Genomic DNA, 22103 nt, shown 5'->3' with positions numbered 1-22103 from the left:
TTTTAAAGTCAAACTGCCAAAAGGACAGGAGGACAGTCAGGGAGAATGACTCGTCTCCTCTGTCTGTTCACAGGAGCCGCGCACCGCGAGGCCTCCTCCGTCTGCCCTGCGGCTCCCCTTGTCCTGGGGCCCAAGCCGCCGACAACGGGCACCCTCACATAGAGGCCAGTTCCTCTCTCCGCTGGCACCTGCTGTAACCTCACCAACGAGGGGGTCTGTACACGCGGCGCACCGACAGAGGGTCAGTCCAGGGCTCACAAAGGTCTTCTCAGGAGGCCAGGTCTGCTCCACCCAGCTATTCAACCCAGTGTAGATACACACCCCTCCTGCTTCTTTAGTCATAAAGAAGATAAAAGGATATCACAGACAATTACAAAAACAAAGGAAAAAACGACTGGTAATCCACCCCACGATGACTTCTCCTTTGGGCCTACACTCTTTCAACCTGGGTCCTTATGAACTGGTCTGTCTACAGAGTAGTCATGACGATGTGCACACAATTCTGAATACAGAAGTCACTAGAAGGTATTTCTCGTGGAAGGGACCGGGTGTTAAGTAAGTTCCTGGCTCCCAGGTAAAGACGGGGGACAGAGTTAAGTGTGGAGGCTGCAGGCCAGGTCTATTGTCCCGAGGCAGGTGGACCCGCCACCTTAGAGGAGACAGTGTTCCCTCTGCCAGCAGGAAACACAGTCCCCGTGAGAACGAGTGGGAGCGACCACTGACCGCTCACCCCTGTAACCCAGAAATCCCCGCCGTAGGGACCCTCACCTAAGGAGATAAACCCTGGCACCCACCCACCCGCCGTGCCCCCAAACTATGCTCACTGCAAAATCACATACACTCACAAAATTACAAGTGCTCAGTCATCGGAGAACGGTGGTCAAAAACACAGCCAGCCACGGTACGCCCACTTGACGAGGAGTAGGTAACAGCACTCAGGAACGTGTGGCAAAGTGTATGGTAACGTGCTTAGTAGTAACGTTAGTCAAAACTGTGTTCCACATACAACCCCAGGAGTAATTTTCAAAGTGCCCATAAAGATGGAAAGCAGGTGCTTTGAGACACCAGCTTTGTTTAAAAGTTGTTTCTTTCTCGTTCTGCATTGTCTCTAGTGAAGCTCTATTGATTTTATAGTAACCGCTCGTCTCACCAGGGTGAGGTTAGAGCAAACGAAGAGAGCACACACGCAACATGGTGAAACCAGCTCCGTGGCTGGAGGATGTTATTCTGACCTGGAATAAACGCGCGCCAGGTTTGCAAATGAGAGCAACGGCTGAGCTCGGTCTGCTCAGACCCACTCAGAACGTGGGCATATGCTCCTGAGGATGCAGTGCTCAGATACACTGAACTCCGTACACAGGCAACAGAGTACAAACCTTCCGTGAGAAGACAGACGCTTTACCATGACAGGTGCCTTAAAAGAATACAAAGGCTGGAAAGCTATACCGAACTAGCCGCCCCGATAAACTGATACAAGCGATTCCAAAGGAAATCCTAAAACATCTGACGCACTTTTGACCAGGTAATCCCACACAAAAAAATGTACGTGAAAAGATACTGTCTGTAATAGGAAAATATGCAGTATGCAGAACAGTCCTGAATACCAAGATACTGAATACATAATAACACTGCAATATAACAGAATAGTGCATTGTCTTTAAAAAGAACCAATACGTGGATCATGGAGATAGGTGGGAAAACTCTGTAATGCCAAGAAAGACGAAATAAACTCGCCTCGGCCCTATGATCATATGCACAACTTCTTATGTTCAATTCCATGATAAGAAGAAACGCTGTCTTAGAAAAGTTGATAAAGGTTACTTAAAAACAAACCCTAAGCTCCCAAACTTGTGCGTCTATTGCCAGAAACGCCAAGAACAGGTTCCTCTGACGAGTAAGGGCTTCAAGTCCATTTACCAACTCCAGACTGGCCCATAACACAAGAAACACAGCCACCTCCACTCCCACCACGTATAAAACAAAAATAAAATAACCAGATAGCACAACATTTTAAAAACAATTTTTTCCTATTTGTCCTATTGTACAAGTAGCTTTTACCTTGACATTTTTTTCCCTTGGGAAAATATACCAAGATGTGTTTTGTTGAAACAAATTGTGCCAATAATGAACCACTTGGTTGTGACAGTCTTTACTTTTTAAACCATTTCCAGCCTTTCTTTCCTAAAGAATACTGAGTGATACTTAACCTTCCCTCGGCATCAGCTCTCACCCACACGCAGGCCACCCAGACACCAGCAAGGCCAGATTCACCCTGAGGGCTCAGGAAAGGCTGACAGGGAGGGGGCCTGAGGGAGGGCCCCTCCCTCGGAGTAAAGGCTAAGGAAGGCCACTCTACAGGCCAGCCTCAGGTCATCAGGGTGCTCTGTAAGGAAAAAAGTTAAGTACTTCCATTATACTCCTCTTGAATAGTAAGTGATTGGTGAAGGAAAATGTATTATATTGACTATGAAATTACAGCATTCCAGAATTACACACACAAGCATATGAGGTTTTACACCACACATGGGGGACGATAAAGGGAAATCCTGGTACTGTAACTCCTGGTAACTAGAAAAGAAACCATGAAATGAAATAAATTAGGACATATTTCAATAGCATACACATAGAAAGGAAACCTATCAATAAATACAGGTACAAAGCAAGACAAAAAAACACAAGACATTTGAACAAATTCCTATAAAGTACATGTAGGTAAATATTTGAAGTGAAGATCTGTATTAAACCGTACCGCCCACACATGAAATAGATCCTAGACCTAAGAGCTAGAACTATAAATTTTTGGAAGAATAAACTTTCATGACCTTGAAGTAGGCAATGGTTTCTTAGATGCGATATCAAAAGCACAAGTAACAAAAACAAGAAACAGAAAATTGGACTTCATCAAAATTAAAAACCTTTGTAATTCAAGTATCACAACATGCGCATTCAAGAGAAATGAAAACATTCTGTCCACACAAAAACATGTACACTGATGTTCACAGCAGCGTTATTCATGATAGGCAAAACCCGGGAACAACCCAAATGTCCATCAACTGATGGAGAAACCTGACGCGGTCTATCCATACATAAAAAGAATGGAGTACTGATTCATGCTACCACATGGACAAACTTGGAAAGCACTGGAGTAAATGAAACAGGCCATCACAAAAATCGACATACTGCACGATTCCATTTATATGAACAATCCAGAAGAGGCAAATTCACAGAGACAGAAAGTAGATCAGGGCTGCCAGGGGCTGAGGGTAGGGGGATGGAGAGTGAGTGCTAATGGGCCCAGAGTTTCTTTGTGAGGTAACAAAAATGTTCTAAAATCAGAGACTGGTAATGGTTGCACAGCTGTGTGAATATACTGAAGACTACTGAATGGCACGCTTTGAAAGGGTAAACTGTGTGCTGTGTAGGTCACACCTCAGGGAAACTGTTACTGAGAAACTGGCACAAAGCATACAACAAAATAACTTTAATAGAATTCCAGGGCTTCCCTGGTGGTGCAGTGGTTGAGAGTCCGCCTGCCGATGCAGGGGACACGGGTTTGTGCCCCGGTCCGGGAAGATCCCACATGCCGTGGAGCGGCTGGGCCCGTGAGCCATGGCCGCTGAGCCTGCGCGTCCGGAGCCTGTGCTCCGCAACGAGAGAGGCCACAACAGTGAGAGGCCCGCGTACCGCAAAAAAAAAAAAAAAAAAAAAAAAAAAAAAAAGAATTCCAATGCTGTGTTAAAGGATGCAGTAAAAACAAACACCTCACTACTGAGGAGCTCATACTAAATGCTAGGAGTAAATGGGATGGGCTGTAATGGGAGCTCCCTGAACCTGTTACAGCAATTTCACTGTTGGTTTTTCTGCACCACATGCTCAAATTTGAATGAGTAAAACAGTAAATTCAAAGCTACTCTCGGCTGCGGCTCGTGGTCTGTTATTCCCCACACACCTTTGCTGTGTGCTCTGTGTCACTACAGCCAGCCTCCGAGCTGCAGCACTGCCACTATCACACACTATCTCCACCACAACTCTCGCGGGGAGGCCGCTCACGCAGCCTCCAAGCAGGGACCCGGGGCAGAGTGAGCCTGCCGTCAGTGATGCCAGGACGACGGGCATTACTAGCACTGTCCCAGCACCGAGGGTCAGCCACCGCCCCGCTTCTAGCGCACAAAGACTTCCATCTGAAACAAAGACTGGGGGCTTCCCCGGCGGCGCAGTGGTTAAGAATCTGCCCGCCAATGCAGGGGACACGGGTTCAAGCCCTGGTCCGGGAAGATCCCAAATGCCGCAGAGCAACTAAGCCCGTGCGCCACAACTACCGAGCCTGCACTCTAGAGCCCGAGAGCCACAACTACTGAGCCTGCACTCTAGTGCCCGAGAGCCACAACTACTGAGCCCACGTGCCACAACTACTGAAGTCCGTGCACCTAGAGCCCGTGCTCCACAAGAGAAGCCACCGCAATGAGAAGCCCATGCACCGCAACGAAGAGTAGTCCCCACTCACCGCAACTAGAGAAAAGCCCGTGCACAGCAATGAAGACCCAATGCAGCCAAAATTAATAATAATAAATTATTAAAAAAATAAATAAAACACAAACTGGACTCAGGTGAAGGCTTTCAAATGTACTAAGTCGGCAGGGAGCCACCTTCACCAGGCACCACCCCCCAACCTGGGCTCCGGGCAGCAGGCAGGAAAGGAAGCAGACGGAGCCCCTGCTCGCACGGAGCTCAGCTTCTGAGAGAGAGTTTATCACAGAGAGGGAAAACCAGACCTCTTATAGCACGGAATTAGTGCTTCAGATAAAATGAGAGTTAAGGCAGTTTATGTTTTAAAAGTTTTGAGACTCACTAGTATGAAGAAACTTTACTAGTTCTCTCCAGAATCCAGCTCCCGTGGAGATCGGCCCAGCTCACACTTCCCCGCAGGCCCATCTCGGCGTACAGCTCCTACAGGACAGAGTGAGGCCTCGCTGAGGCCTGCGTCCTTCCTCCCCAGCATTTCCAGGCCAGACACCCCTCAAGTTCACACACTGCTCTAAGCCCACGTGTGCAATCTTCACTGCCTACGTTGCGTGGAAATGCTATGACCGAGAAGGTTTTAAACTCGAAGCCATGAAAATCAAGTGGGGCAGTGACCATCCTACCCTGTATGGGCCGAACGCCACAGAGGGGCTTTTCTCTTCACAGAAATAAGAGAATCGGTTGCTTTTCAGGTAATTCTGGAGCTAAGTTAAAATCATTCTAACAAGCTTCATCTCAACATTAAAAATGAAGAATAGTGCCTCTTTTAAAGCCCAGCCCCTAGGATTTCCCTGGCGGTCCAGCGGCTGGGACTCCACACTCTCACGGTTGAGGGCACAGGTTTGACCCCCGGTCAGGGGACTAAGATCCCACAAGCAGCGCGGCGTGGCCAAAACAAAACAAAACGAAACGAAACGAGAAATCCAGCTCCTGAGTTTCACCCTCCGTTCTCACCCCCTCCTACACTTTTCCTCATCTTCTACTGGACACCACTTATCCTGATGCCGTCCCCTGCAAATGTCCTCCTTTGGCTACACAGAAGTTTCTTGCATGCTCTGAAATTCTCCACTGTATTCAAGAGGTCTTTGGTCTGACACATACTACCGCTCACATATATTACAATACACGCAACGCCTTCATCTAGAATCAAGTAGTTTTTCCTTTGTAAAGTTAACTGTCTCCTCTCTTACTTCCATTCTCAATACAGCAGCTTCTACTAAAACGATGGCTACCGATGGCTCAACAGAGTACGTGCTCGGCGGCACAGTAAGGCGTGCTCCTGGCTGTACTGTTTTTCTCGCCATCAGCTGAGGGCTGGGACACTTTCCTGGGTTCGTGTCTTAGTCCGTTCAGGCTGCTATCACAAAATATGACTGACTAGGGAGCTTACAAGCAACAGATTCACTTCTCACAGTCTTGGAGGCAGGGTGCCAGCACAGGCAGGTGAGGGCCCTCTTCCACCTCAGAGATCTCCTGTGTCCTCAGGTGGCGGAGGGGCTAGCGAGCTCTCTGTGTCTCTCCGTAAGGCACTACCGCCACCCAGGCGTGTCTCTCCGTAAGGCACTACCGCCACCCATGCCTTCACACGCCACCCATGCCTTCACACGCCACCCATGCCTTTACACGCCTTCCAACAGCCCCGCTCCTAACACTGTCACCTTTACGGGGTCAGGAAAGGGTTTGGAGGGACCCACTCAGGCCACAGCAGGACAGCATAGGGACAAAATCCACAGAGGTGCCTACTGCTGTTGGGCCACACCTTGACACCCTGACCAAGATGGCTTTCCTTAAAGATCTTTGGTGGCTAATGCCCACACCCAAAAGAATGAGCAGCAGATTAAGCCCCAACAGGGTGAGAACAGTAATTATATCCCCAGCCGCAAAAATCCAGCTCAATTTTAATAAAATGCCTGGCCAAGAAATAATTTAAACTAGTAGCAGTCATTTCACCCTGAGCTGTAAGCAAGAAGACTCCACTCAGCTGCACTTGATGTTTAGCTTTAATGCACAGACCCCGCTCCCCTTCCCTGGCCTCAGAGTGGGGATGAAGCCTGCTTCCCACCCAGGAGAGCGAGGAGCAGGAAAGCCTGCCGCTCAGCCCTCGGTTCCCGCCGCTCGCCAGCGTGGTGTAAGCAACATAAAAGCCGTTTTCAACGTCACCTTTCTCTATCGGTTCTGGCACAGAGGTATTTTAGGAAAAATTTTAAATGGATACACTTAAGAGCCCATTATTTCCAAAACGTGTATTCACCCCCTTTATGGGGGAGGCATGCCAAAACACATTTTTAATGCAACCATCACTCCCCTCATCCCAAGGGACATGGTGAAATCGACTTCAGGACAGGCCCTCATTCGTCTTCGTACTATTCCCGAGACTTCTGTGAAAACCCTAAATCCCTTTCGAGTCCCACAGCTACCATAAACAAACAATCATCAGCCCCAATTCCCAGTCATCTTAGGGGATTTCTTGCCTAATCATCCAAAGGAAGGAAAAAAGGACTCCAGTCACCACAGTAACGCAAGTCCACGTGTTGTCGGCCTTTCTCTACCAAGGATGCCAGATGCACTTCAGTTCCACAGGCCACCTTCCAACAAGCTCCTCGAAAAAGAGCCCACGCACACAACCCCTACAGCACACATACGTTAACAACGTGGTGGTGGAACAGCAGGAGCCCGTGCAAGCACTTTATACTCCCATCTGGGCAAAGGCAGTGGTCCACTTGCCCGAGGAGCAGGGCGCTTATGGAAAGGCCAGTGTGAAAGCCGCCCTCCAGCATGAGGGACCCAGGACAGAGAGCTGTGAGCTGGAACCAACCACCCGCCGACATCAGTCCCCCCCCAGGCATCGCTCATCAAGTCCGCGGAAGGAGCCCCACAGGTGGGATGAGGAGAGGGCCCCAGGCGCACCGCCGGCTCTGGGCTGGGACTCGGCAGGCGTTGCCCCAGTCCCTGCAGCTCAGACCAGGGGCAAAGCCTGACAGGAGCCAGAGTCGCAGAGCAACCATCTCCACGAGCAACGCTGACCACAGGCTGCCGGCAGGGGTACCTTCAAATCATTTGCCTGACTCCACCTTCTCACCACTCAGGGCCCGCCCCACCCTGGTTCCTCTTCAACTTCTTCGCCAGCGTGCACAGTACCGGTTCCTCACCCACAGACAACGGACAGAGACAGCAGAGCCCAGCCACCCTACACGGCCTCCTCGCTACAGAGGAAAGCGCAGCAGCAGCACGAGTAAAGGAACACTCCCCTTGTGTGCCTCTGCTGGCTGCTGGCCCTCACCACGCCTGATGCCTGGGGCGAGGAGTGAGGCCCCCACAGCCCACTGTGCTGGAGGATCAGGGGCTGTGGTCCAGAGCCCTCCTGGGCCCGCCCCCCTTCCCCTCCAGGGCACCCGCAGGCCAACACTGCTACTTGCCTGACAGATCAGGCTGCTAGCTCCTGGCCACCCTCCCCACCTGACAATGGTGAAAGCTATGGCTGGGGGCAGGTCACCTACCAGCCAAGTCCTCCTGAGGCCCAGGCCATCTCCCATGGGCTCTGAAAACATTCTGAAATGTGGAAGAAGCAGTCTGCTTTGATTAAAATAAACACGACTCCCCAAGCCACACCATCCCAGGCCAAAATAATCCAGAGCTTTCCCTTGCTTCAACTACATTCAAATAATATTTTCTGGAAATTTCCTAGGAAACAGCCCGCTCTCTCAGTCATACTGCTGACCAGTTCACATTGCACAGCGTTATCCTGTTTACAATTCTGCTTTACCAATAACGGAAACAGTTCCTAATGCACCGTGTGGTGCAGACATCCTCTCACGCCTCCTTGTATCAAGGATGCACTCACTGGAAGTCACCCCCGCTGACAGCCTCGGAGACGACGTGACACGCCGTGCCCAGCCCCAGCCCCCCAGCACGCTCCAGCCCCAGCCGTGCCACTAAACACACTGCCCTGAGCACGACTTGAGACTTGCGTGAGAGTCTGGGTGTGGCGGGGGACCCCTGTACCTGCTTAAGTGACCCAGACTCGAAGACCAGAGTCTCAGAACGAAAATTAAAACATGTCTGAAGAACATTTTTCGTTGACAATTTTTTTTTTCCTCTGATGAGCTTTAAAAAGGAAATAACAAGATACTGCATCCAGTTATATATTTCAGAGGTTACCCACTGGGTACTCCCAAAAAACCTAAGAGTTGTGGTCAACACTCTCAAGAGTACGTGAGCAAGAAACCACTGTCTTGGCATGGTTCGCTCTCAGGCCTCATGCATTCACGGGGAGATGGACTTTAAGGGGTAAGACAGCACTGGTTAGCTGAACATCACCAAAGTATATCATAAAAGGTTATTACTCTACAAGAATTCCTTATCTCACAGGAAAGTAAAAAGTCAAATTGGTTTTCCAAATTTGGCTAAAGCAGGGGAGATAGAGTATCTAGTACTTGCAGAAATTTCTAGAAACTCCATGTCCCGCTCACATCAACTTTAAACAGTTCTTTTTTAATGGGAATTGCAGCACCCACCCCCTCCAAATCAAAGCTGGAAAAACATGAGTTCAGAGGACTATCTATGCTCACATCAAAGGCTATGGCATTGGGGAAGGGCGCTGTGAAAATAAATTCCCCGGGGCTTTTTAAAAAATTGATCTCTCACTAGGGACTACACAGGGCAAAGAGAGCTGTTCTAGGTCACGCCAAGGAAGATCAACGACAACTGCAATATTAAAATAAATCACCTACAGTACAGTGTGAGGTAATGCAGTGGGAGAGAGCATATGATAAGAATGTGAGGCACACAGGACTTCACAGGCCCACATCCCCTACAGAAACAGCTCCGACACATGCAACAGGATGCAGATGGACAGTCGTTAAGTCCAGTCTCTAGGCCACCTCTGCTCCACTGCAAAAACACTCTGGTTCCAGGAGCAATGTGGAAAATGGAAAGGTAAGCCTAGCTGCTTTCTAAAAATCATTTAAACTCTTTGAAAAATACTTGAATACATGAACTGGTGCTTAGCGTAAAGGAGAGGTGTGGAGGAGGTCAAAGGATTTTCGGAAGATTGTTCTCTTACAAAATTCTTATTCCACAGATATCAGATGATTCTTTATTTCTCGAGAGCCTTCTTCAGCAGACTCCCCCAGCGGTTAAGTCCAGATCTTTCTCCACTGCCCAAACGCGAACGCACAATTTCTCCTCTGGGAGAGGATTACGCTGAAAATTTAGTGTTGCATAAATACCGTTACCTTTTCTGGTGAAAAACTCCTTGGAATATTTCCCCAACATAGCGTATTTTCGAGGGACTTTCCCCAGCAGTTCAATGATCAATGCTATGTGATCTGCATTGGGAAACATTGCCAGCAAAACAGAAACACACGACAATTTAATCAGTACACTGCATGCAGACACTGCCATCGCCCGCGCAGACAGAAACAGAGCGCAGCGTCGACAGCCAGAGCACAGGCTCTGCCCGAGTGGCCAGATTCAAGGCACCGCAGAGGAGCTGATGCACAGGGTGACTGCAGGACGGGGCCAGGCAGGGGCTCCTTCTCAAGTCCGAAGTCAGCACAGGAATTCTGCTGGGTTGCTTTTGGAATTTAGGAGAAAGGCCTTTGTCACCATTAATGCTACAACCAGCAGCTGCTATTCCATTTCTGTCTGCATCGTGGCGCTTTTCAAAAAAAAGAGGTACTACCTCTGCGATTGAAGAATTCCCGAGAATATTTTCCAGACAGAGCAAAGTGCCTTGGGATACTGCCTAGCAGCTCTATGATGTGGGCTATGTGGTCTATGGAGGAGAGAAAAAAAAGGATACGGGAATGGGAGGGGCAAAGGGAAGGATGGGATAAAAGAAGAGGGGGAAAAAATTGAAATTAGTAAAAAATCAGAGATAGAATCAAATCAACAATGTGTGCAGCACATCCACGCAGAGGCTTCTGGGACTGGCAGGCCTCAGGCCCCATCTGGAGCATTAACAGTGACCGATGCCAGCTCACCCCAGGCCACCCCAGCATCGCAAGCAAATAAGCATGGAGATGGTCAGGTCTGCAGACGGGAATTCAAGCCAGAGTTCCCCGGTTTTAAATTCAGCCCCCAACAGGACAGAGAAGTGGGCAGATCAGTGGACAAAACGTCCACGGAGAGGCTCCGGGTTCGTCCGGCCTGTCCTCTCCCGGCCAGCTGGGCTCAGGCCCGCGGGGGCGGGCTCAGGCCCGAGGGCTCTCCAAAGCATCGCCGGTGCCAGGAGGCTCTGCCCAGTCACTGCAGCTGAGGGGGCTTCAAGCTCAAAGGGAGAGCATCTGAATTTGGTGCTTAAAAACCAAAACACAGCTCTATTTCGGTGCAAAAAGACAATATTCTCCAGAAGTTCAGGACTCTCAGGAAACCCGGACTGAGGTACTCAGCAGGCAGCAATACTCACCTTCGTCTCTGGAATAGTCTTCCCCAGAATGCGGTTCAAACAAATAATCTCCCGTTGCCAGCTCAAATGCCTAGGATACAACAGATGACATGCTAAGCGCTTCACGGAGACGGGCCCCAAGCCAGCAACTTTTTCTGATACAAGAGACCTACATTTTATGAGGATATGAATCAAACCAAAGAGCCTCCTGAAAGGGCTCAACACCAGGCTTTCTCTTCTTCCCAAAAGTTCAAAGAAGCTTCAGAAATATTCTTGCACCTCTGCTTCACTTTGCAGGAAGCAGCCGTGTGCAGGCGTGGCCGTGTGCAGCACTGCACTCTAATCGGAACGGCAGAACGAGGGCTCAGTCTAAGGCCCAGGTCTGTGTGGCCCCAGAGCCCAGCTGCAACCCGCAGGCTAACCTGGCCCCGGACCACGGCTGCAGCTGCTCTCCTGAAGCAAAGACCTTCATGTCTTAGCAACAGGGGGCTACTTTCAGCAACTCATCATCGCTTCATTCACTTCTGATTCAACCAAAGGACATTCCAGAACCAAAGAAGCCCCTCTTGCTCTGTCCCCCGGGGCCAGGAGGAACCAGACCCTCGTGCAGCCCACCCGAGGGCGGCCAGGAGAGCGGCTTCCTGGTTACAGGGCTGTCCCCACCAGGGTGCTGGGGTCAGGAGGGAACGGGAGGGGCACTGCTTTCCCATCGCTGCCACTGAGCCCACTTCCGTTGCTCATAAAATTATCTCAGGACTATGAGCTTTAACTTGCTAACAATACATAAAAATGACAACTGCTATCGCTCTGTTAATCAAATACCATGTTTTTTTGAAAACATGTTTTAAATGAGAATTTACAAGAAGTTTTAAAAAGAACAAGCTAAATCCCGTGTTTGGTTTTTCCCATACTTACTTCTCCCGTGCGTTAGATCTGGAGGCCCTCAGGGGCCGTCCTGTCAGGTCTGCAGATGCCTGTGGGTCGGTGGCCTGGGGCACCACCCGCTCCTCTCAAGGTACCGCCCTCCCCACGGGCGCCTCGATGAGCCCGCCCCACACCAGCCCACCCTCTCCACTTCTGTCCAGGATCACAGGGTGGGCGGGCACCCGCAGGGGAAGTCTCGTCTGCCTGAGGCGGGGCCCCTCTCACAAACCCAGGTGGGCGCGCTTAGCCCAGGACCACATCTCTTCACCTTGTATTTTCCTTTTTTAAGAAAGGAGGGAGGTGGGATGCCAAGCCCGTTGCCAGCTACCCTGTGACGAACACTAGTTCACAACTCGGGATCCCTGCCCTGAGCCAGACCTGGGTCTGATGTGCCCAGTCTCAGCACAGAGTACGTCAGGCGGTCGTCTGGGTGCCGCAGGGCCTCCCCGCTCCACCCAACAAACAATAAAGATACTAGGGTCAATCCCAGATCAGGGTAAAACACCTCACATTTGGCCACAGGTCCATGGGGAACAAGTGGATGACACACTGAATGGCCAGGAGCGTCTTTCTCATCCGGGACACAAGCCAAGAGAAAAGGGTGAAACCCTAATGGAGAAAGAAGACCCCAGAAGTCGCATGATCTAGCCAAAGGAGAGCACCAGCTGCTCTTCACCGTCCTTGGGGCCTCCCTCACTCTTCTAATCAATGTTCAAAAACATTTCAATCTGGTTGTATGTACTTCTGACAGCCTAGCACTAAGATATGTCCACTGAGTGTTCTTTGAAAGATGACCATTTTGATTAGCACCCATGTATTTCCAAGGAAACACAGGTTGAAGAAGCCTATCAATGAAATGGTTTAGAAGAAAAAAGGAAGAGGCAAGATGAAGGCTCCCCCTGTCATGTTCTCGGGTCCCAATTCTCTGAAGCATGATGAGATTTTTCTTAACAACTAGGACGCAGACAGCAGGCAGGGCGAACACACCACAATGAAAACATCAGTCTCTGTACTTTACAGCTTGCTTTTATGCTGGCAACTATGAAACCACGAAAAATTATTGCCTTCAACTCAATAAGTTACTCTCAATATAACCTCTATTATTATCGCTTATTTTTAATACTTGGGAACTCTGTACTCGGCCCAATCCCCTCAGAGGGCCCTCTTTCCCTTGGACCAGCCTCTGTCCTCAGGCTCGGGGAGACCAGATACACCCCTTCCTGAAATGCCATCATCCCACGTCAAGTATCCCATTCTGAATAAAATAAGGTCACGTATGCCTTCTGTGATGTGACCACTGCCGAGAAGTTTGGTGAAATGGGTCAGACTGGCTTTTCTTGTCTCTACAGCGCTGACTGAGGCTCACCATGGAGCCCACGGGAAGACGCCTATTCAGGGACTCCGAAACACAAGGGCAGAGCGACCAATGCCGGGGTCCACACGTAATTTTTAATCACACACACTTACATCTGGAGGGCTCCAAAGCTCAAGAAAAGAGAAAAGAGATTCAACACCTGACAAAGCCCAGCTGCCCTGCCTCACGGCGCTGCCCCTGCCCAGCATGAAAGCTCTCCTCCCTGCCCGCAGCACAGGCACTGACCAGTGAACACGGCTACCAGCCACCACTCTCAGCTCCACTAGCGTCTCTGTAAGATCTGATGCCCTTTATAACAAAGAACCCTGGGCTTTACCACCAAGAACAATCTGGAGCTTTACTACAGCTTGGTATTATGAATTTAATGTACTGTTACATACTTAAACTTCAACAGCAGGGTGGGCTGGGCAAAGACGGCTCCTCTGCACCAGGTTCTCTACGAAGAACAAGAGGCGACCTCTCAGCCGCGGCCTCCGGGGACGGGGGAGGGTGGGGATGCAGGCTTGCCCCGCTCCCAGAAAATCACCCTTAAACTGATTAACAAGAACTTCCTAAGCAGCCCTAGAAGTACTGAGGGACCTTACGCTCCACTTCTTGGGAGGCAAAGGAGATGGAGTGAGTGCTTTCCCCAGGAGTCTGCTCTTGACACTGACGCCACCGTTCACAGCAACTGCAGGGCTCAGCAGGACAGGAGACTGTGTGGAGGGACAGACCCTCACCTCACAGAAGGCCAGACAGAGAGCCCGGTATAAAACAGTACTGACAGCTCCGCCATTATCCGACTACATCTGTGATCTTGTCCTATTTTTCTGGTTATATCACCAAAATTCAACACCCCAAGTTAGAAGCACAGGATTTCAGAGCTGAAAGAGCCTGCAGAGTGTAAATGAGGGCAGCCCCGACACGGCCCCTTCTGTGCTGCTGGGGAGGAGGGCCTGACCTCACCACACCCTGAGATCTAACAGCCCCGCAGCTCCCACTGCTGACGGCGCCCCCTTCTGCTGACCTGGCCGCTGCCTCCCACTGCTTCTAGCCCCCAGCCCCCCTCCCCGCTGCCCCCCGACTCGCCCACAGGGAGCCTCACCCCTGTCCACACAGCAGGCCCTGCGTTCTAAGGAACCATGACACGTCCACCAATTCTCTCTCTCTCTCTCTTTTTTTTTTAATTTAAAAAGAGTTATTAGGGCTTCCCTGGTGGCGCAGTGGTTGACAGTCTGCCTGCCGATGCAGGGGACACGGGTTCGTGCCCCAGTCCAGGAAGATCCCACATGTCGTGGAGCGGCTGGGCCCGTGAGCCATGGCCACTGAGCCTGCACGTCCGGAGCCCCTGCTCCGCAATGGGAGAGGCCACAGCAGCGAGAGGCCCGAGTACCGCAAAAAAAAAAAAAAGGAATTATTAAAAAGAAAAAAGACTAGAGTGGCTACCACCCCCCACACCCCCTGGCCTCTGGCCCATGATCTCCGACCCCTGCCCTCCTCCCACTCTGATAACCTCCCTCATTCAGAAGTCAGCCCCACCCACCTGGGCCAGCCCAGCCATCTGGTCCACCAATTCTTTTAACTCTCCTTGTCCATACCTAGCAAGGCAAGGGCTCAGTTTTTGATACTTACTGAGAAACTTAATTTTAAACTTATTCTCTGGCATTACCCGTCAGAGCAACATGGGAACAGAAGGGCACACTGTTCTAGATCTGTTGGGCCATACTGGCTGCAAACTTGAAAAACACAGAACATCCACTATTTTCATGTTGTTTTAGCACAACTTGCTAACAGTGCTATACTTTAGCATCAGAGGACACACCCAAAAGAAGTGCTACATTAATCCTTGAATAACAGACAATACACTTATTCTGCATTGTTTTTTTAGTGAGAAGACAAGTACCAAGCTTTACACACATGCCATGTCCTTTCATTTAAATATCATAGGAGAATTTGGAGAAAAAATGAGGAAAGCATGAAACACCACGTGAAGCAAGAGACACATGCATCCCCTCTTCCAACAAAGGACTACAAAGCTCAGCCCACTAAGAGGAAGGTGACAAACCGACCAGGAAACAGGACCAAGAGAGAAACTGAAACTGGCTTATGGACGAGGAACCATTCATGCTTATCGGCTCACAGGGAAGGAGTAGGTGAGAAGAGGCACTGGTGGGGCTGCGGACAGTTTAGACACAACCAGACTTTTGATGCACACAAGTGGCAGTGGAAATGGCTACATAGTACTGGAGAAACAAGAGGCATCCCGAGGCCCTGAGGAAAACCATCGCTGAGCCGCCTAAGGGAACAGACTCCGTCAAACGGTCCAGGCGGCTGCTGGTGCCTCAGACGTGGCTGGACACAGCCCAGAGCAGTAAGCCAGAACAGTCTCTAGACTCTGCTTAACAGCAGAGAGGTTGGACCCTGGTATGTGGGGAAATCCTCTCTCTCCAGCAAGGAGACAAGGTCTGTCAGAGCCGCTCAGACAACCTTCCCCTAAATCGCAGCTGTCTCATCTTCCTCCACGGCCTGAGTGAGGGGACCGCGCGCAATCTGCAAGCTTCCAGGAGCCACAGGAGCTCCCTGAAGTCACTGTCACCACAGCGGGGCTCTCATTCTCGGGGCCGCGGGCTGCAGAGGGCCTCGCGAGGTCATCTCTCACAAGACCAAACCAAAACACACACCAGGACATGGCAGAGAAGGTCTCTTAAGATACCCAAGGTAGCCACCTTCCCCTCACCCACCCCTCAGTGGACAACCCTCACCATCAGAAAGCTTCGACCAAAGGCCCTGGTGGAGCTGCCCCATCATGGGAACTAAAAGGATGAGCCTTTACACAGAGGAAAATGGCAAAGGCCGTTCTTACCATACATGCCGTACTCCAAATGTCAGCAGGGGTACTGTAACCTGCTCCTATTAAAACCTCTATGGATCTATACTGACGCGTCTGGATGTCTTCTGTGAAGTGTTTATGCTGGAAGGGAACAGACTGCATTACCGTGGAGGAACACAGACATTAAACGAGAGAAAAAGCATCTTCTAATAAATACATCATCACAACCGAAATGTTTTAGAAAGAAAACTGTACTTACCACCCAACAAGCGTTTCCCAGGTCAGCAATTTTAACTCTAATTTTATCTGCATTCCGTGGGTCCAGGGGATTCACCAACAGGTCGGCTGCCCGGGTTTTTGCTGGCATGAGCAAACAGCAGGACAGTTAGTGCCTGGGATAAGTGGTTTGCATGTGTGCACACAATACTTGCTGGGCACAGTGTCCTTTTCTAGAAAAGCGGTGGGCGATCATTTAGGCCTGGAATCCTGTAAGTTGAACTCAACAGAATTTAAATTCTTGGTCTCCACCTCTGGAAAATACTTCACAAGAGAGCAAACTGCCCAGAGACCCCATGGACACTGCCTTGCCCCTCCTCCTTTCTCCCCATCCTTCACCGAGCAGGTCAGCCCTGCTTGGTTCCTGTATCTTTTAGCTGCTCCTCATTGGGCCAGAGGCGTTCCCTAACGGACCCTGTCTAGCTCAGTAGCTCAGAGGTGCGTTATTACTTAACGTGAGGGTAGAGAGAACGCTCCCCAGGGGAGTGCCCATCCCTTCCTAAGTGGCCCACAGCCCTCACCTCTCCCTCCGCCTGGGCCGAGCACAGAGACCTCAAGAGTTAGATGATGGCCGACTAACAAATACAGATTAAGGGCAGGGACCAATCAATTCTGGTTTAGCTGTGGACAAGTAACACTGCAGAACAGAGGTCTCTTGAGACGGCCCGGGCCCTCTGAGGTCCCTCACAGACTTGTCAAATACTCAAGCCACTCTCAACCCCCAGGAACCCTGAGGAATTCTCAACAGTAGGCACGGGGCCGGGATTCTCAGGGCTGCGGGGCCAGAGAAACTTTTCAGATAAGCACAGACCAGGCCTGCAAGAAAGCACAGTTAACCAGGGGGCAGTGACAAAGAAGAATAATGTGGTGAGGCCCAGACAGAAAATGCTGAAGTGACTCAGCATCTCCATCAAACCTCAAACTGACCGGCAAGCTGGGATTTCTGGTAAAGATGAGATGTAACCATGGCTTTTCATTCATTTCAGAAGTAATTCTGAAATGGTACTCACAGACAAAACAGAAAAGCCCGCTCAATGCAGAATATTAAACACCCTTTAGCTCACTCGAAGGTGGGGACTGCTGGAATGACTGTCCCTCCTTCGGGTAGACCCGTGCTGTGGGGCTCGGCACCCCAGGTGGGCGGCAAGGCCAGGCTGCATGCACCGTGAGCAGGGCAGGGAGTAGGCAACGCACCCAGGACCTGGGGCACCCACAGAGCTCCCCAGGAGGGGCCAGAAAATGCAAGAGAACTCTGGCAACGTTTTAACCCTCAAGACCTGTTCCTCAGACTTACGGACCAACCCAAGCCAGCCAGGCCCACACGTTCCCTCCTTGCTATCTGCCCCACACCATGTCCCTCTTTAAGAGGGCACTGACCAAAGTGAGGCCTCACCAAAGGCCAGGTACGAGCCGAGGAGAAGAAACACAGGAAATGAGAAATGATGAGAAGGACAGCAGCACAAAGACACACACGAAGAGGCAAGGTGTTCACACCAAACAGGGAATGGCTGCGAAACCGAGTTCTAGAAGAAACATAAAAATGCCGACCCAACAGACGGATGGCCAGCACTGGAAATGGCTTAGATGAATCCCTCATGTCATTTAATAAAGAAGACTAGGCGGGCAAGAAAATGGAATGTGAGGTTTGCAGAACTGGATTCAAATCTGTTTCTACGTCTGTAAGTTACAAGACTCTGGCAAATGACTTAAACTCTGAGGCTCAGTTCCCAGTAAAGGAGGAAGAGGAAGGGACCACCCCTCCTCCGCCAAAAAATACAAATGAAAAAAAGACCAAACACAGGAGAGCTACGACAGCGCCTGGCTGGCCAGATCCAGAGGCTCCCTCCTGCCTGCCACCAGCCAGACCACCCTCTGAGGCCAGGGCTTCTAAATGGCCAGTGAGGGACCAGCCAAAGTCCCCGCGGCACAGAGAGGATGGGAGGCCAAGCCGTGGCTTCCAGCACTGCAAACCACTGAGGTCAAAGGCCTGGCAGGAGAAGAGGATGAAGCGGCAGGTTCTGAGTGAGCTGCCGTCAAGGGTGCTCGAGTGGAAAGAGGGGATCTGAAACCACCACCCTCCTCCAGTCGTTGTTCTAAAGACATCACACACGAGTCACTTCAGCTAGAGAAAAAACACCTTCAAAACACAACATCACACACCTCCAGTACAGATCCTCCTCGACTTACGATGGGGTTATGTCCCAAAAAACCCATCTCAAGTTGAAAATACCGTAAATTCAAAATGCATTTAATTACACATCACCTACCACACGTCATAGCTGAGCCTAGTAACTTCAACATCACTCAGGACACTTACGTTAGCCCACAGTTGGGCAAAAAAACAACTAACACAAAGCCTACTTCATAATAAACTGTGTTGAATATCTCATGTAATTCACTGCATCCTGTACTGAAAGTGAAAGACAGAAGGGCTGTCTGGGCACAGAGTGGTTGCACCTGTGCCAGCTGTCCACTCGTGTGATCGCGTGGCTGCCTGGGGGCTGCCCAGCATCACAAGGTGGGATGGTGCAGTGTGTCGCTAGCCCGGGAAAAGATCACAATTCAAGATGTGAAGCACAGCTTCTACAGAGTGCGTTTCGCTTTCGCACCATCGTACAATCGAACCATGGTTAATTCAGGGGCCACCTGTACAGTTTCTTTGTATTTAATATCCCTCACTTATGAGCACTAGACCAAGTCTCTTTGGTGACATGCTGTTATTCTCCTCTCTGTGCGTGGTTACCAGGCGCACGAGGCATTCCAGATGATACTAGGGAATTTACCTCAAAATTTTAACTGTATTAAGAACGCAAAGGACGTAAAAGAGAATCCGCTTGCACTTCTTTTCCCAGCGTGCTAGTTTCCTGCTCTAGGTAATCTGTAAAAGGTTACCTGAGTACAACACTCAAAAAGGCCCGTTTAAACACAGGGACAGCCACACTTCTTGTGCAGTCGTACGAGTTTTGCTTTGCCCAGAAATCAGATCACCCCCCGTGATTCAGGCACTATCATGCAACTACCACAGCTCTTCCCTGCTCTCTGCTTCTACCAAGGAGGGAATGAAGAGTGGGAAGAGAGAGGCAGGAAGACTTCTCTTCAGGAAGGGCTGGAGTCCTGAAGTCATTCTGATAACCTGGTCTCTGGGTGACACGGTATTCACTCCATCTGAGGTGACCCTAGGAACCAGGAAAACGGCAGCCGGTGGGGCCTCAGTGATGAAGCAGCCCCACACTGACACTTTTATGTTTAAAACACCCTTACAAGGAAGGCATGGGTACCCTCTTTATATGCAGGAGACTTAGTACCAGCCCAAAGAAAGAGCAGAACTAGGAGACTTAATGCCCAAACCTGACCTATTTGTTCACAAATAGGTACTGTGAGTATTTACTGAGTCCCCTCTATGTGCCAGACGTTGCCCTGGCACTGGGAAGAGAATCAACAAGACATACAAGGTTCCGCCACCACATCCCAAATTAGGAAACTCACGCACTTGCTGGGAATATGGGTGATAAATAAAATGAATGATTCACACATCATGTCAAGTAGCTCTACCTGCTAAGAAGAAAAGCACAGCGGAGAAAGGAGATGGCTACTGATGAGGGTGTTTGGCCACGGGCGGGTGTGCAGACGGCGTCTTTTCTGAGAAAGTGACCTGTGAGGAGAGGCCTGAACAAAGGGAGGCACAGAGGAGAGACGCTCTGGGCAGAGAGGACAGCAGGTGGAAAGTGCCAAGCTTGCAACCTTGAGAAAGCTCAGAAAGAAGACAGTGTGGGAGGGGCAGAATGAGCAGGGGACATAGAGGCAGGTGGCGAACGATACCAGAAAGAGCGCGGCCGGGACGGACAGTACAGGGCTGTAAGCTTTAGAGAATGACGCCTCTGCGGGTTATGCTACACGGTGGGGGGTGGAATGTGCTTTCAAAAGCTCTCTCGGGGGGCTTCCCTGGTGGCGCAGTGGCTGCGAGTCCTCCTGCCAATGCGGGGGACACGGGTTCGTGCCCCGGTCTGGGAGGATCCCACATGCCGCGGAGCGGCTGGGCCCATGAGCCATGGCCACTGAGCCTGCGCGTCCGGAGCCTGTGCTCCGCAACGGGAGAGGCCGCAACAGTGAGAGGCCAGCGTACCGCTTAAAAAAAAAAAAAAGGCTCTCTTGGGACTGTTCCTTGGGGAACAGACTAGGAGCAACAGTGGAGTGAGAAGAGTGTGGAGTCATGTTCCAGCAGCCTAGCCAAGCACTGCCACTGACATGGGTCACTACTAGGTGAGGGGGAAAGGATTCAACATACACCTTGCACGTACCACCCTGCTCCCAGGCCTTTGTACTTCAGATGTGCTGAGCCCAGATACGTGCTACGGCTCCAGCAGTAATAACCCAAGAGGAACCCTCCTCTTCTCAACCTTCAAAGGCTACAAAACTACTCCAGGGAGAAGTTCACATCCTTAGCCTGGCATGTAAGTTCTTTCTCAATCTTCTCATTGTGGCCCCAGCTTTTCTTCTACTATTTCCTAATGTATCCATTCTGCTCTAACGACAAGGATCTACACAAACTCAGGGAAGGATGTTTCTCTCGCCTCATGTTCTCGTAGTACCTGGTGGCCAACTTCCAGTCTCTAGACCATACCCCTTCCATGTAGGAAACAAAACACCTCCCCTGCAGGAGGCTGTCCACGGTTATCCAAAGACCAGGCTGCAAACCCAAGCCGAGTGCCTCCAAATAAATGACTGGATCAATGAAAAGGTCAGCTTGGTAAGAGACTAGGCTCAATGAAAAAAAACAGACCTCCTATTTCTCCCGGATGCAATATTCACGCAACAGCCAGGGTGCTGGGGACAGGATGTGTTTTGGACAAAGTAAAATTCTGACTGTGAATGGGCAAAGGTGGGAGAACGGGAAGGATGGAAGAATATAGTCAGGTATCACTGATTGGTTGGTTCATTATTCAATAAATGCTTATCTTAGCACTGAGTTAGATGCTGAGGATACAAAGACGGAAATACACAGCACTCTCAAAGCGTTTCCATCCTAGTGAAGAGGAAGACAGTGGAAACGAACAACGAACACACAGTGAAGAAAAGTGTGACCAGCAGGAAAAGAGGGGAACAAGAACTGGGACCTGCCAGGGAACACAGTGAGGACCCAACAGAAGAAAAGAGGTGTGCCCAAACACACAGGAGGAAGCACTCCAGGCAGGAGGGAGGAGGGAGGCGTCAGCAAAGGCACAGAAGCATGAGCCATGAGCCACGTTCACACAGACACCTGTTATTACGTCTCAAGGATAAACGGGGAAGAGACCCCGCTACACTTGAGATTACTAAACCTTTGCACTGTTTACTCCATCAGTAAGAGATGTTTGAACACTCGTTTCAATATGTGCATGTTTATGAACTTTACATATTACTGTCCCTATACATTATGTACATTATAAAAAACATGTAAAAAATATCAATAGCAAAAATTACTTGGAGACATGGCCAACTCCAGCCTGGGGCAGGGCAAGTATGAACCTGGGCACATGGTTCTAGAAGAGCAAGGGGGCACCTGAGGAATAACGGGGTTCTGTCAAAAGGACTTAAGAGCCAACCTGAGGGGGCTCACACAGACCAAATGTGGGATAATCCTGGCATTCAAAAAAAAAGCTGTAAACGATAACACACAATTCGACATGTTAATTAAAGAGAAAAAAAAATTCATGAGTCCACGATATGAAGGAATGCGTGAGAGACTGCAGGAAGGGTGGTGTCTCTAGCAAGAGTGTGAAAGCCTCCCTCCTTTCCCATCCACCATGCCCTACACACCCCTTCCATCTGGA

At 50.2% G+C, this 22103-nt stretch overlaps 1 protein-coding gene across 5 annotated transcripts in view; it reads right to left on the bottom strand.

Moving 5' to 3' along the window:
- The window catches only part of SRPK2 (SRSF protein kinase 2), a 127262-nt gene that overhangs the window by 2471 nt on the left and 102688 nt on the right, over nt 1–22103 (bottom strand). For 2 of the 5 annotated variants that reach the window (XM_024756708.1, XM_024756710.1), the window contains exons 11-15: nt 16277–16377; nt 16051–16158; nt 10931–11000; nt 10205–10297; nt 9756–9848 (exon numbers count right to left, since the gene is read on the bottom strand). In XM_024756708.1, coding sequence (XP_024612476.1) covers nt 9756–9848; nt 10205–10297; nt 10931–11000; nt 16051–16158; nt 16277–16377 — 465 coding nt within the window. The remainder of the gene's footprint in view (nt 1–9755; nt 9849–10204; nt 10298–10930; nt 11001–16050; nt 16159–16276; nt 16378–22103) is intronic. The other 3 variants (XM_024756711.1, XM_024756712.1, XM_024756713.1) reach the window with 3 other exon arrangements.

The sequence above is a fragment of the Neophocaena asiaeorientalis genome, unplaced genomic scaffold, assembly GCF_003031525.2.
Source record: "Neophocaena asiaeorientalis asiaeorientalis breed wild unplaced genomic scaffold, Neophocaena_asiaeorientalis_V1.1 scaffold472, whole genome shotgun sequence".
NCBI lineage: Eukaryota > Metazoa > Chordata > Mammalia > Artiodactyla > Phocoenidae > Neophocaena > Neophocaena asiaeorientalis.
This window is presented reverse-complemented; position numbering and strand designations above follow the sequence as displayed.